General features: G+C 41.6%; 1 protein-coding gene across 1 annotated transcript; it reads right to left on the bottom strand.

Moving 5' to 3' along the window:
• Nucleotides 1–6,540: 6,540 nt before the first annotated feature.
• Nucleotides 6,541–15,724, bottom strand: LOC139443149 (E3 ubiquitin-protein ligase TRIM56-like). The gene is made up of 3 exons (XM_071224103.1): nucleotides 15,705–15,724; nucleotides 9,543–9,852; nucleotides 6,541–8,311 (listed from the first exon to the last, which is right to left on the bottom strand). Exons 2-3 carry the CDS (start codon nucleotides 9,850–9,852, stop codon nucleotides 6,636–6,638), a joined length of 1,986 nt encoding a protein of 661 aa, XP_071080204.1. The 5' UTR covers nucleotides 15,705–15,724; the 3' UTR covers nucleotides 6,541–6,635.
• Nucleotides 15,725–16,905: the final 1,181 nt, after the last annotated feature.

The raw sequence follows: 16,905 nt of genomic DNA on the forward strand, positions 1-16,905 counted from the left end.
TGAATGTGTCCATGAATATAAGAGCCTTTTTATCTCTTTCCAAGATAACAACAAATTTACAAAACCAACGAACCAATATGATCAAGCACTTAAAGCCATGAACTTTGTTCTACGAATATCATGTGTATAACCTTTCACTTCAATGTCAACTTTACTTATTTGATGCCAAGGTAGCATTTGTAGTTCAGGTATTGTGCTTGAAGACATTACTTTATCATCGGCAAACAAAAGAAGAAATAACGTTTTTAGTTTCTGGGTGAACTTGTATGCCATCAGAACAGTTTTGCTGAATTTGTTGAGCTAATTCGTTGATAGAGAGGTGTAGGTGAGGTGAAATGGGGTTTAACGTCGCGTCCAAGATTATTGCACTTATATAGCCACGTGCATGTACGTGTGTGTGTTTGTGTGGCTGCTTGTACTAGTCCGGACTGATGCCGATTTATAGTGCTAGCTCACTGAGACACCATGCCGCAGTTTAACATGAATACCCTATTATATATATATACTGACTCCGAGCCGACCAGTCCTTGTTTTAGCCCCTTGACCACGGAGGCGGTCCTCGTTGATGAAGAAAGAGAGTGAGGATGGACTCATGATGTAGACGGAGATGTACAATCGATTCTGTTTTTGGCAGAGATTTCTGATGAATATGAAAAGGGTATCGTCGCTTTTTGATCAAATGCACCCTTGTTTAACTCAAATATTGCTTCCAAATGTGTCAGATACCGTACTGTTATTTAAAACACATACCGTTATATTGTGAAACATATAACACATTAACTGCCCAGTCTTACTGCTAAGACCATGCGTTTTGAAACGTGACCATATTTGTCCTCTGAAGTCAACGGCTTTATCCGCTCAACAGCCTTTGTGTATATGTTAAAATCACTGAATGAAACAACTCAGATCTGCCCCCTTCAATGATGTTTCGGTCAGCCCGACTATATCCAATAAGTTTATAAAGTTAATAAATTCACAATCACCCTGCTTGGAATTTAGTCCAGACACGTACAGAAATTAAATTTGGTGGGTCCAGTCAACAAGGAGGAAATTTTAGATAAACCTGTATGAAACACCTTACAATAATCTTGGCCCTGTCCACACACACCCGTATGTGAGTCACACTACATCAATGTAAAGCTGAGACAAAAATATGTCATACACGCATATATGAATCTGAATAGGGATAGGGTATTTCCCACCACCGCGTATAACTTGTGACGAAGCGTAGATGTATAGCAGGGCGTGAAGATATGCAACATGTGTAGACATACATTACTAGTGAGTGAGTGAGTTTGATTTTACGCCGCATTTAGCAATATTCCAGCAATATCACGGCGGGGGACACTAGAAATGGGCTTCACACATTGTACCCATGTCGGGAATCGAACCCGGGTCTTCGGTGTGACGAGCGAACGCTTTAACCACTGGGCTACCCGACCGCCCCCATACATTACTAACCCGTTCAGAAACTGTATGGGCAGAAATGTGCATTTTGTTTAGGAACATGGATAATTGTAACTGTATGCTTATATGTTATGTGAACAATTGACTTTCCTTTGCATGTGTTTGTGACATGTCATCGGTGGGGCAGGATATACTTACCTCTTCGCAACACCTGGTATCATAATTACTGTATATAATATAAACATGTTTCATTACATTCAATAATAGTATTAACATAGGGGAAACTTGACAAAGTTATACAAATATTTTATCAGGTTACATGCCACATATTAAGAATTGGAAATTGTGAAAAAAGGGAATATTACAACTAACGGACCATTTTCTGGTATCTCTAACCTGCCAAGGATCAAACCGCTAACGCACATGGGACAGGACCAGCATCTGTCATTGTGCTGGTCAGATAGTGAGTGAGTGAGTGAGTTGGTTTTAACGCCGCTTTTAACAATATTCCAGTTATATCGCGGCGTGTCAGCTTAATGTGGGAGGAAAGCCTGAAGTGATGCAGGTCTCAGACGTTTACCACTTCGGTGAAACCCACGAGCACGGGTATGGTGCTGACAAACCTAGAAACATAATCGAGGCGAACCGGGATTCGAACCCACAATCATAGGTTTCTGGCGTGCCCAAGGGACGCAACTCTGCACAGCGAATCGCGGCGCCTTAGACGACTGGGCCACCCGTGCCCCCTGGTCAGATAGAGTTCGGCAAACACATGTTAGGCGTTAACACCTTTATCTGTCCCTACAGCTGTTTATCCCCCACACTCATCAAATCACCCGTACCACGTATACATTCGTGGCATATAAGCAACAATTATTCACAATAACAGTCAGTTTAATCAGTAAATGAGATTATCTGGCTGGAATATGTATAAATACGGACGACAGACAGTCACAAATCATTCTGTGGCTGTCTAATGTACTGATTGTTTCTTCTCTTAGGTACGAAACGTTACTATCTTGTACTGTGTTAAATTTTACTATATGATATTACCCTTGGCAAAACCTGCAAGTCCATTTGGTAATTGCAAATACCATAGGTGTGTAGATATTACCACTGGGAATCGAACCGGGGTCTTCGGCATGACGAGCGAACGCTTTAACCACTAGGCTACCCGACCGCCCATTGGAGTATGTAGGGTACATTATTTCAAATCACATGTATATTGTTGTATAGTGTTGTGTACCTTGGAATATGTTCCGTGACTAATGTAGTATGTACCTTGTGTAATGATTCTAATAGTATATCATTGTCATCTGATGTTGGTCGCATAACTGATTGTAAACATGCTCTAATAATTGATTGTAAGCATTCTATTGTTGACCGATTATATAACGATTTTGTGGCTGTAAAATAAACTGAGTGTTTATTCATTCAGGTCTTTTGTTGTTGTGGGGGTTCGTCGTGTTCAGTGGGACCTCTGCTTAGCGAGCCGATTCCCAAACTCTTGCTATTTATTGAGAGTCAAATTGCCAATTCCCTTCAACTAATGTGCCGAAATGAACTAGAACCAAAGGAGAGCAGTAACACCGCCCAAGCTGTCATGTTTAGATCTATTATTAAAGATTCAGAATGACATGAACACTATCCACAAGACTGTATGACAAGATGGATGACTTCAACTTTCTAAAAGCCAACTTTCCCGTTACGTCGAGCAACAGACCAGCCATCTAGCCTATGGTGTCTACGTTTTACAACTTTTGAGCTTCAATCGAGCATGCTCTTTGAGGAAGATTTGAAAGAGTGTCATACGATCATAACAACATTCAAGGCGTCAGTAAAGCTTTTAAGGTGTTATAGTGGACATGTGGTGGACATTTCCAATTTGACGCGTCAATGACAAAAAATGTTGTCCGATACAATTCCTTATTTTGACTTGTACCATATGTTCACGTGCGTTTCACGGGTAAACAACGGCCTAGCTTTTGCATGTGTTTGTGTTGAGTGTCACTGGTGGGGCAGGATTCGCTCACCTTTTCACGAACACCAGGTGCGCGTTGTCATATCGACATTCGACTTTGCTTTAAGCGGATATTTCTTATGAATATGGAAAGGGTTTTGTCGCTTTTATTTACGTGGGTGTTTTTTTTTTTTGTATATTATAATACACCGATGTGTAAAATTGCATCTAAATATATTATAGAGGTCAGTTCTATACTCGCAATCAGTTCAGCAAAGTGAAAAAAAATGTTTTTGAAGCCATGCTTTAAAAATGTTCCAAATAATTATTGGGAAAATTAAAAATATTTTTGGTGTTTTTTCAAAAGTTGCATTCACATGGGAATGGTTTTAAAAATATAAATGTCCTTCTCAGTGTCATTGGAGCACGCTTGACCCAGAGTCCCCAAAAGTTGCTGCACAACATTACGTCCCTTAAGATCGCCAGGATACTATGATCTTGGGTTCGAATCCCAGATTCTCCGTGATTAAGAATCTTGTTTTGTCAGCACCATACCCGTACTTGTTTCACCACGTGGTAAACATTGGTTTCCTTCTCACATTAAGCTGCTGTGTGGTAATATACTGAAAAACTGTTGAGACCTGTGAAGATCCGGGGTAAAAAAGGTCTTCACCAACCCACGCTTGCCGTAAAAGGCGACTATGCTTGTCGTAAGAGCCGACGAACGGAATCGGGTGGTCAGGCTCGCTCACTTGGTTGGGGCATGTCATCCTATCCCAGTTGCGTGGATCGATGCTCATGATGTCAATCACTAGATTGTCTGGTCCAGACTCGATTATTTACAGACCGCCGTCACATAGCTGGAATATTGCTGAGTGCGACGTTAGACAAAACAAAATGTTGAACGAGGCGTTAAATTCAACAAAATCGCTCATTCACTCTCAAATGAAATAAATAGCAGCCAGCTCGTTGTAAGGTTTTCAGGTCCACATGACATGCAACACAGTGGTCCGAATACAGTGACGTTTACTTGACACACACAACAACGAGACTGGTTACAAAGGGAATCGGATCTCATGTCACAGTCTGTGACTCCATGCGTAGGCACGCACGACTGTTGGGGACTGTTGCGTTTGGGCGAAGTTGTCCAATACCTCACATCGTTAACGCGACGAGAACATGTGTTTTCCACGTGCGACCATAGCCAAGCACCGGTTCAGCTCACATCTGCATTGGGATATTTTCTGTCGTCCTATTTTGTTTGTTTCTTTGCTACATGAAACACTCCGTGGAATTATATGCTCTGCATTCTGTCTTCCTTACCCCCGGACCGCCTCCGTGGTCTAGTGGTAGAGCGTCCGCCCGAAGAGCGGAAGGCTCGGGGTTCGATCCCCGGCCGCGTCATACCAAAAGACGTTAAAAGATGGTACTAATTATTACCCTGTCTGGCGCTCGGCATTAAGGGGCTAAAACAAGGACTGGTCGGCTCCGAGTCAGCATACTGTGTCCGAATCGGGTATTCATGTTAAACTGTGGCATGGTATCTCGGTGAGCTAGCACTATAAATCGGCATCAGTCCGGACTAGTACAAGCAGCCACACACACACGTCGCTATGTAAGTGCAATAATCTTGGACACGACGTTAAACCCAATTTCACGTCACCTACTTACCCCTGAGGTTTACAATCAATGTATTGAGATTTACGCTATGCCAACACAAGGAAAAGAGAATACTGGGTGAGTGAGTAAGTATGGTTTTACGTCGTTTTTAGCAATATTCCAGCAATATCACGGCGGGGGACACATTGTACCCATGTCAGGAATCGAATCTTGGATTTCGGCGTGACGAGCGAACGCTTTAAACACGAGGCTACTCGACCCCCACGCTTATGACTGGAACTGAACCGCTGTTAAAATTGAGCGTAAAGTATCAGCTAGATGAAGCGGCAATAACATACTTTCTGTTTGTTTGTTTGTTGTTTAACGCCGCACTCAGCAATATTCCAGCTATATGATGGCGGTCTGTAAATAATCGAGTTTGGACCAGACAATCTAGTGATTGACATCATAAACATCGATCTACGCAATTGGGATACGATGACATGCCCCAACCAAGTCAGCGAGTCTGACCACCCGATCCCGTTAGTCGCTTCTTACAAAAAGCATAGTCGTCTTTTTACGGCAAGCATGGGTTGCTGAAGACCTATTCTATCCCGGAAGTTCACGGGTCGCATACCTTCTGTTACCACTGATATGCGTATGGAATGTATTCATTTTATCATTATGGTAAAAATTGAAGCAAACCCAAATTTATGTCATGTATTTGTGAGACCACGTTTGCCTATCCCACATCATATTAAATCCCCTTCATTTTAACAACGTGATCTGCACGCGCATATGTCACCAAGTTCGTGTTGGGTATGCACGTGGCCGTGGTGTCATGTCCCATAAAACCGAGTTTGGGCTACAGCATTGTGACGCTTTGCACTTTGTCTGAAACTCATAAATGAAAAGGGGGCACGGGTGGACCAGTCATTTTAGGCGCCCCCACTCGCTGTGTAGACGACTTTCGTCCCTTGGGCGCACCAGAAACCTATGATGATTTTGGGTTCGAATCCCGGTTCAACCCCATTGTTTCTAGGTTTGTAAGCACCATACCCGTGGTCGTGGATTTCACCGAAGTGATAAACGTTTGAAACCTGCATCACTTCAGGCTTTACTTCCACATTAAGTTGACACGCCCGGATATAACTGGAAAACTGTTAAAAGAGGCGTTAAACCCAACTCACTCGCTCACTCATTCATAAATGGAAAATTATTGAATACCCCACTCAGATACAGTATACTGACTCCGAGCCGACAAGTCCTTGTTTTAGCCCCTTAATGCCGAGCGCCAGAAAGGGTAACAACAAGTACCATCTTCAATGTATTTTGTTAAGAAATACGGACCTTCCGCTCGCCGGGCGAACGCTCTACCACTAGACCACGGAGGCGGTCACTACAAGCATATGAGTTCTGCATGTACAGGTGTCTATGCTAGTCCCGTATCTATGCACACAATCAATCATAATGAACAAGGAGGAGTTTAATCAGGTTCATCTAACACGTCAACTAATAGTTCTTTTGAAGTGTACTATTTTTTCTGAATAGACGAGATGTTATTTGCCACACAACACAAATACAAGCACATATTCACATTTAAAGTAAGTTTCGTGGAAACGAACCTTTAATGTGATCCACGTAAAGTGAATTAAATGTAACAGAGGATTCACTGAGACGTATAAACTTTAACAGTTTCGTTTTGTTGCGCTACATACAATTTCTGTCCACAGAGAAACAAACCGAATGGTTTCTCAATTCCATCCTGTGATGTCAGCAGGTCTCTGACAAACCCCCCTGCTGCTGTCAGTAGTACCACCTTGTCTGCCCAGTTGTCTGCCACAAAGATGTGTCCTGTGCTGGTAGTTGTCATACCTTGTGGTCCTCTCAGTCTTCTGTCTCCTTTAGGGTTGTAGATAAAGACAACATCTCCTTCTGGGGTTATACAGTAGACACAACCACCATCTGACACCAGGATGTTGCCCTCGTTTGTACTACAGAGGAACCTGGGTCTGCTTATCAGGTTATCCCCAGTACTGAGTGCACTGATTGACTTCAACACCCTCCCCGATACATCCAGGATGTCAACACAGGGAGGATGCCAACAGCCTGCTGCTAATGATGAAGGGCTCAAGGCTGTCAGACATCTGTACGTCTTCTGTGTTGGTACGCGTGACTCTAGTACAAGGTCAGGGGTCACCCGTACAGTTACAATTTCATTGCGTGACCAGAAAGATACAACTATCTGGTTGTCACTCAACCGCGTCACAGTGAGTGGTTCGCTTGCAAGATCTAGTTTACTGTACAGGGATTGGTTATTCTTTGTGTAGAGGGACTTCAGACAGTTATTATTATAGTCAGAAACGACCAGTGCCTCTACGCCATCAACGACCACGACTGCGACATCAGCTGGATCGGGCTTCTTCTTGTCGCCCTCAACCCTGATATCGAATGTTTGGTGTAACACTGTTGACTTGATGTTAAAAGAGTCATCCTGTATGTTACAAAATGGCCCTTCAATAACGTCAAATGTATTGTGCTTTATTCTACCAAGTCGCACATCCTTGTCAAATTTCTTCACATCTATTTCACTGACGAAGACTGGTTGTGAATCACTTATTCTGTCTGTGAAATCGACGTCCCTGCCTGTTGCCTCATTGATTGCCCCTGACTGACACATCTGGTAAATGTCAAACATGTCAGTCTCACTCCCAGACTTCAACACCTGGGTGATGTACTCTATGTATTGTTGATACACCTGCATGTCTATTTCCCCTGACTTTATCCAACCCCTCAGTTGTCCAGACTGCTTCTCTGTCATCTCATGCAGCTCCTCCAGCAGCTGTTTCTCCTTCTGTTTAATCACGTCCATGGCTTTCTGTGAGGCCTGTCTGATCTGTGACTCTACTGTGTCTTTGTTGTGGCTGATATCATCAATCTGTGATCTGTGTTGTAGAAGGTATTTGTTGCTCTCGTCAAACCTTTGTGTGATCAGTTTCTTATTCTGTTCCAGAACACTTTCCATTTCAGACATCAAGGACTCAAGAGTGACCACAGAATCGCATTTCCTGTGATATATAGTACAACACTTTTGGCAAATTGCTTTATTGCAGTCTCTACAGCAGACATCCACGACTTCGTTGTGATCCTTGCAAATTGGTCTTTCTTTCCCTGTGATCTTCACTGCTCCACCAAGATCAGCGATCGTGTGATTCGACGTAGCAGGAACAGCCATGTGCATCTTCACACATCTCTCACAGAGTGGGACATCACAGTCTTGACAGCAAGAGATAGCTGGGTTTTTGTCTCCAAGTTTCTGGCAGAAGCAGCAACAGTTGTCAGTACCTAAATATGACAAAGGAAAACCTTATTCAGCATGACAAACAGGCAGAGCTGTTTTGAGAAAGTTGATTCACAAATGCTTCTTGTGTTTGCGTTTCAAATGTAATCTTAATACACATGTATTCAATACAGATGTTGTTTTCCATACACACGTAGTTGGGCTTCAGATCTATGCTAATCACTACCACAGAACTTAAGTGTACGAATCAATTCATATACAAAGATACAGCTTCTAACAAATCATCCTGTCTTTCACTCGACATTGACAAATCGATAGTCTTTTAAACTTTACTTCAGGAAAGCATCTTAGTCAAGTGCTGTCACTAAAGAAAGCAAATGTCATTTGAAGTTTACTGTGAAAACAATATTGAATTGCTGGAATATGGGGGAAGACATTTGGGCAAAAGTAGGCTCCCCTTGTTGTTGATCTGTTTCTTTATGCAATTGAATCTGAATTTCAGCTCGGATCGACAAAGTCAAAACAATATTATTTGGCCAAGAAGTCAAACTTAAGCTTCAGGTATATCGATGATCTGATATCGTTCAATAACCATCAAATAGTCAATTCTCTTCTGTATGAGTATATAACAAGAGGGATGACTTCAACTTTTCAATAGTCAACCTTCCCTTTATATTGAGCAGTATTCTGCACCTTCAGTCTTTGGTGCTAAAATTCTCAACTTTTGAGGTACAATCGAGGATGCTCTTCCTCCAAAGATTCCAAAGAGCATCATGAGGCTCATTGTTCAGAAGTTTTTGATCAAGGTTCCATCATTCAAAGCCTCAGCAAAACTTTCAAAACGTTTTATGGTATTTGACGCATCAGTGATAAAAATTATATCGTTTGCAATTCCCTATCTTACCATGCATTCAGGTGAACAGTTGACTTGCCTTGACATGTGACATGGGACGCGTGCCACCTTTGGGGCAGGATACGCTCACCTTTTAAGAACACCTTGTATCAACCCTATTTGGTAATGACTCATCAACACATGCTGATATAGTCGGAATCATACAATCGACTCTGCTTTTGGCAGAGATTTCTTGTGAAAATGGAAAGGGCTTTGTCGTTTTTATTTACAGGAGCGGTCATAACATACTTTCTGTTACCACTGACATACGTTGCACTGAATGCATTCTTTTATCGAGTTACATGTATATAATTTAATCAGGCAATAATAGTTAAATCCAAAAAGGTTGTGATATTGGTTTCTTTCTATTTGTCAGCACGTACCATCATCAAGATTTTCCTCACATGCCAGGGTGTCCAGAAGTCCCTGTATGAGGAAACTGGGCTTGATCTGTTTCACCCACTCCTCCACTGGTCTGTCAGGCCTGGGAGCTCGCGTCATCTGACGACAGTAGGGACACAGGATGGACTTGGCTGTGATGGCGTCTTGTCTGGTCTCCAGGAATTCCCCCAGGCAGCCCTTACAGAAGGTGTGGCCACAGGTCAGAGTACAGGGGTCTTTGTATCCCTCTGTACATATGGAACAGGACAAGAGGTTTTCATTCAGCCTCTCCAGCTTTCTAGCGGCGGCCATCTGAAACACAAATTAAAACACATCTGTGACGTCATTCCATTGTTTGAACGCTCCATTATGTTTCAGGAATGGAGAGTTGCTTGTCAACTGTACATTATCTTAAAGCAACATTTGAATTAATTTCCACTTGAAACAGACGGAACTATTTTTTTACATTTATTTACAAGTGAATATTTTCATTTTTTTCCGAAAACATGTGTCACCAGCGGGGTTCGAACCGCATCGTTAGATTTGAATATGTGTAATTGTCAACCTCAGCTACTGCGGTACATGACGGCATGATGTGAAATTAACTATTAAATATTTTCACAATTTTGCATAAGGCTTAAAAACTCAAAATAATATGTATATATTTTGTGTTAGAGCACGTTAGCCACAACAATGTTCATATTTATAGATAGTTAGATAAACCTTTGACGAGAAAAAACAAATAAGGTAACATAAATATCGCTTGTTCGGGGCTCTATATTTCCAATTTTACCCATCAGCATGTGTTAACAATGTGCTTGGCGCACGTGCAACAGCGGCAAAGAACGCATTCCTCGTGCATCACGCAAGGTCGACTCACGCAGTATAAATACAGACAACAAAGAGTTCTGGTTTATTTTTCAAATATTTTCAACTACAGAATATTTTGTCAAAGTGTAAAAGTAGGGATGAGTTTTAAGTAGGGGAATATCCTCGTAACTCTCCATTCCTTAAAAATAATGGGCCTCGGCCGCTGCGGGGCCTCTGCTCCATTATTTTTAAGGAATGGAGAGTTACTCGGACATTCCCCTATACGTAATTGACACTGTTGGCGTCAATTACAACATGCAATTACAACATATGGCATATGCCAATGGACCACACGTACCTATTATCTTAACTTCGGAAAGTATTTTGTAAGTACAAGTAAATTGTTAGTTTTCCACTATTTATATTTATTCAAGTTTAAAATAGCCTTCATCTCTCCCCGCCTACACACACATACACACACAATAAAAAAATGCAACAAGAAACAAAACCCACATGTTTCGACCAATGATTATAGGATTCTGACGCGTCTTAGAGCATAACTGTTCAGAGCGAATGTGGCTCTTACAGGGAAAGACTTATTTCTGCGACATGCTGTTTCAAAATCCAAGCTCCCTTGTCATAGTAGTATTCGTCTTTATGTAAAGAAACTGAGAGAATGTTTTAAAAAGCTCCCTCCAGGTGAAATCATTTGAAAATCAGACTTTAATCAACGACACACCCTTGAAGACAAATGCCTCTATATCTCCATTCCATGATATCCATAGAAAGGAATGTTGACTCTATTTTTCAATATTATTAGAATGTACGTAAATAGATTCAATATTGCTGAATAAGCATACAATTTAAAGATTTAAACTCTCACAAACTGCTCAATAACATCCATGTAATGTTGTTGATATGCAAGTACAGTGTATATGCTCTTGGTGTGTGTGACATGGATACACATATAGACAAAACAAATGTGTTTTGACCAGGGTTTATTTGTATCGCATCAGCAAGTATGAATCAGGCCCAAACACATCTGTTTTGTCATGTATAATTATTCATACATGTAGTTTGTCGAAGCGCATTAGTAAAGATGCACCAAGAAGAGGCAGAATATATATTTGTTAAACACAAACAATTAAGAGTAACCTTGTACCATATGTTCCCGTGTTTTTGTTTAGGTGAAGAATTGACTTGCCTTTGCATGTGTTTGTGACGGATGCCACCAGTGTAGCAGGATACGCTCACATTTTCGCGAACACCTGGTATCATTACTATTTTATAGTGATTCATATACACATGCTTATGATATAGTCGGAATCGTACAATCGACTCTGTTTATGCAGATATTTCTATTGGATATGGAAAATGTTTTGAATCCCATTGACTCCCAAATGGACAATTTGGCTCAACATCGTTAGCCATTGTAGACCCTCTTTTTCTGTATCTACGAACACCATTTTCCGTAATGTTCACACATCTCAGAAGGAGTCATGTAACTCATATCTGACATGTTTTTTTTATAAACAGTTTTTAAGCTAAATACAACAATACTGTCCAAAATGTTATTCATGCACAAAAACGCGTGCGCTGTTCATTTAAATTATTTTGGGGTATAACGTTTGTGCGTGACTTTTCCCCTAAATGTTCTGAAACATCTTTGTAAATGTAACTGATGATATATTTTTTAGTAAGGATAGATTAATAAAATTTCAATCTTGAGTCAGTCTACATGAAAATAACATGTTTTCAGTTTAATAAGAACACAGGGGAATGTATCTTTACCTAATATAATCAAATAAACAAACACACTGTAAAATACGTTTTGCAATACTAAATATGCCAATAAGATTTCGTACAATGAAATAGGATATTACCACATTTATACACTGTAAAAATGTGTTATTTTGTTTTGTTTATTTGTTGTTTAACGCCGCACTCAGCAATATTTCAGCTATATTACGGACGTCTGTAAATAATCGAGTCTGGACCAGACAATCCAGTGACTGACATCATGAGTTTCGATCCATGCAATTGGGAGACGATGACATTAAAAATGTGTTAACGTATAAAACAGGCACTTGGGATTTGTGTACATGTCATAAAAAGGATCAGATGCTTTATATAACACGCGCCAGGATCACAGCATCCAAAGATCACAACATCCAAAGATCTCAAAATGTTTTGAACGTACGTCTACAGCAGATTCCGATGTTGTAACAATCGTTATATCAAACTCACGCAGAGACTTGGGGGATGTGATCACAGTGCAATGAAATCAAGCACAAGTCAGAAGAGAAATGTCGATCGTTGTGTGATACCATTTAATTCTTTAAGTGATCAATCACATATTCTTATTTGATAACATCACCCAACCCAAACACACTTAGATATTAGATGTTCTTCATTATCTGAATGTTGTATGATATTCTTTGATAATCTAAGACGTTTGCATTCTAAACAGTTTAGGATACAAACATATTTAGGTATCAAAACACGTGGAAGTTATCGGACAAGGATTAAACACTTTTTTTTTACAATTAGACATCTTCTGAGCGGAAGGTCCGGGGTTCAATCCCCGACCGCGTCATACCAAAAGACGTTTAAAGATGGTACTTGTTGTTGTCTTGTCTGGCGCTCAGCATTAAGTTGCTATGACAAGGACTGGTCGCCTCGGAGTCACTATACTGTGTCTGAGTGGGGTATTCATGTTAAACTGCGGCATGGTATCTCAGTGGGCTAGCACGAAAATCGGCATCAGTCTGGAATAACGAGCGCGCGCGCACACACACACGCACGTCGCTACTAAAGTGCAATAATCTTGGGTGGTTAAAGCGTTCGCTCGTCACGCCGAAAACCCGGATTCCATTCCCGACATGGGTACAATGTGTGAAGCCCATTTCTGGTGTTCCGCGCCGTGATATTGCTGGAATATTGCTAAAAGCGGCGTAAAACCATACCCACTCACTCACTCATTCACTTGGACGCGACGTTAAACCCCAATTCACCTCACCTTACACATCTTCTTGAGAGACATGAACCATATTGGATTACTAAATTATTAGGTGAGATAATCATAAGGCTCAATCATGAAATAATTTGAACTCAGTCTTGAATTACTAAACAAGACACTGCCGGGAGCCCTAGCTTGGATGGCTGCAGTATTCAGATATTCAGTATTCATTCATTACGTCAGATTCATTACGTCAGACCTAGACTTTTATTTTCGGAATATTAGTTTTTGAAATGCATAACGTAGCAGGTTCCTATGGGTATTCAACATATGCTCTCTTCAGTGGACATTTCCCAGACATGGAAAAACAATCATCGTTATTCCAACACAAGATGTTCACGCAGTGGAGAGTGAGTGAGTGAGTATGGTTTAACGCCGCTTTTAGCAATATTCCAGCAATATAACGGCGGGGAACACCAGAAATGGGCTTCACTCATTTACCCATGTCCGGAATCGAACCCGGGTCTTCGGCGTGACGAGCGAACGCTTTATCCACTGGGCTACCCGACCGCCCCACGCAGTGGAGAGAGAAATGTGTTCTGTGATGCTGAAACAACAAGACAACCAATCTACACGGACGTGAACTTGAAAATTAAGGAAAACATTGAGAAGAAAACATTTATGTGCTATAGTCAGCTGAATCTTTTGAATAGCACCTTTCATTGTGAAGAACTAAGTCTGGAGGTGAATCTGTAAAGACAATTGCATGCTCGTTAATGTAATTTGTGTTTTGTTTGTTTGTGGAACATTTATGATGTTCTTATGGTGAGGTACAGGTTACAAATATACTTTTCAGAACATATCCCTCTTTAAGAATACATGTAGTTCCCCCGGATAGTACCGTACACATGTGGGGATTCGCTGTGCAGAGTTGCGTCCCTTGGCCACGCCAGAATCCTATGATTGTGGGTGCGGATCCCGGTTCACTTAGATTATGTTTCTAGGTTTGTCAGCACCTTACCCGTGCTCGTGGGTTTTACCGAAGTGGTAAACGTCTGAGACCTGCATCACTTCGGGCTTTCCTCCCACATTAAGCTAACACGCCGTGATATAATTGGAATACTGTTAAAAGCGGCGTTAAACCCAACTCACTCACTCACCATACACGTGTGTGAGAGAGTGTGTGTATGTGTGAGAGAGCGTGTGTGTGTGAGAGAGAGAGAGTGTGTGTGTGTGTGCTCACTGAGATACCATGCCGCAGTTTAACATGAATATCCCACTCAGACACAGTATACTGACTCCGAGCCGACGTCCTTGTTTTAGCCCCTTAATGCAGAGCGCCAGGCAGGGTAACAACAAGTACCATCTTCTGGTATGACGCACCCGAGGGATCGAACCCCGGACCTTCCGCTCTCCGGGCAAACGTACTATCCACGGTGACTTCTCATTCTGCCTAAACTTAAAAAACTGACCAACCTCTCAAATAAGATGAGGCAGTCCATTTGTGGACACGTTGAAAAGCAGAAACAAATTATCAAATTATTGGGAGGTTTTTAATATCTATTTTTTTCAATTGCATTGCATTCATATCATTACCCTTCGTACTGTCATAAGCATTATTCATCTAAGTTATACACTTATGTTCATTTGTGTCAACGTCTTTCATTTGAATTGCATTTATCACATTTCATTCATACATCACAAATATTGACGTCTCATGTTTATAACGTTGATCTCGTTTTCAAATGTGTTCAAGTTATCATCAGGAAACTAATACGTTTTGGATCATCATTGTCATGTGACCTCTGAGCTCATTATTATTGCTGACCAACAAGCGTGTCCTATTTGTAATGACGGGATGTATTTGTTGCCTAGCCTAATGAAATATACGGAGCAGTTATATATGATTCATTTTTCTAGTCAGGTGTTCAAAACATAACACGACTACCAACTACATCTAGCTGCATTTTGCCCATGTATGTTAACTCGTTCACAAAACGCACCCCTCGTTTTCAATAGTGTTTTGTCCTCTCTTGACTTGGGTGTAACAAAAGACGATGATCTGGTGCACATGAACCCTTCCCACGCACTGTCACACTTGAATTACATTCCTACATGGCCAGTGATGTTCGCAGCCTAAAACCATTTGGAATAAACTAACAGCAATGTAATATTGGTGACAGATAAGTTAGGCATGTGCACAAAATGACGTCATATAGATATATCTCCACTTATTGAAAAATAAACTACTTCCTCGTTCCGGCTTCTCTGTTAAAAATACCGATCAATATTTTGCGACAGAAAGTTGATGGACGTGCCTTAGTTTAGTTTATGGAATAGTCCACGTTTCTCTCAGATTGATAAACCAGCGCTCCTGAATAACATTCAGACTTACCTTGCTCCGTCCTCTCGTCAATAGACAGTTGATACTGTGTTCGGGCGATGCGTTCAAAATCAGTGTTTGAAAACAAGCATGGATCCGGTTGAGCAGTGGAAGGATGATTAATTATTCACGATGTGCTTACAAGGAAATAGTAAATGCCATTCGCCGTGACTCAGAAGGAGGTACATGTGGCCCAGTCGCCGCGATTCGCTGTGCAGACCTTCGTCCCTTAGGCACGCCAGAAACCTATGATTGTGGGTTCGAATCCCGTTTCACCCCGATTATGTTTCTAGGTTTGTCAGCACCATATCCGTGGTCGTGGGTTTCACCGAAGTGGTAAACGTCTGAAACCTGCATCACTTCGGGCTTTCCTCTCATATTAAACTGATACGCTGTGATATAAGAAGAATTCTGTTTTAAACGGCGTTAAACCTAATTCACTCACTCACACACCCGTGCCATATCAGAGTAAGTCCACTTTCAAATACGATGACAACTGAACACCGCCTGCCTCCTATATTCTCTAACCTGTATTTAATTAGGCCGCGTTTGATTTGATTACCCGTGAAGATCCGGGGTAGAATAGGTCTTCACCAACCCATGCTTGCCGTAAAAGGCGACTATGCTTGTCGTAAGAGGCGACTAACGGGATCGGGTGGTCAGGCTCACTGACTTGGTTGTTGCATGCCATCATGGCACTCGTGGAGAGCAACCTCCCCGTGGTGAGTGCTGGGTAACGCTAATCGCTCTTCCCCCGTGTGGGCCCGGGGTAGAATGTGTCCTCAGCACCCCATTGCTTGTTGTAAAAGGCGAGCAAATTGGGCAACCTGTTTGCCGTGGGTTGCGCCCCTGTGTCGGTGGAGGAAGGGATTCTGGTGGTTGAGGGCACTGGAGCCAGGAACAGTGTTCCTTTTGCCCAACAATTCACTTTGACCCTTACTTCACCTAGACGGGTGGTAGAATGGGCCCGATTCTATCAATCGGCTGGTCACGCCATGCCCTGTGTCTGGGAAACATGCATGTTGAAACTCTTCTGCATTATTTGATTGCTGTAATTGAATGTTGTTTATGAAATTGTTATGATAAAATGTTTTGCCTCGAGTCCAATACCAGAAGGCGGTGGCTCATCTGCCAATCTGGTGTTGTTGACCTCCAAATTCAATATATATCCATTTTATTGTCATTGGCAGAACCAGCCTGGCATTTAATTTGG

The sequence above is a fragment of the Haliotis cracherodii genome, unplaced genomic scaffold, assembly GCF_022045235.1.
Source record: "Haliotis cracherodii isolate W230 unplaced genomic scaffold, xgHalCrac1.p SCAF_5, whole genome shotgun sequence".
Classification (NCBI taxonomy): Eukaryota; Metazoa; Mollusca; class Gastropoda; order Lepetellida; family Haliotidae; genus Haliotis; species Haliotis cracherodii.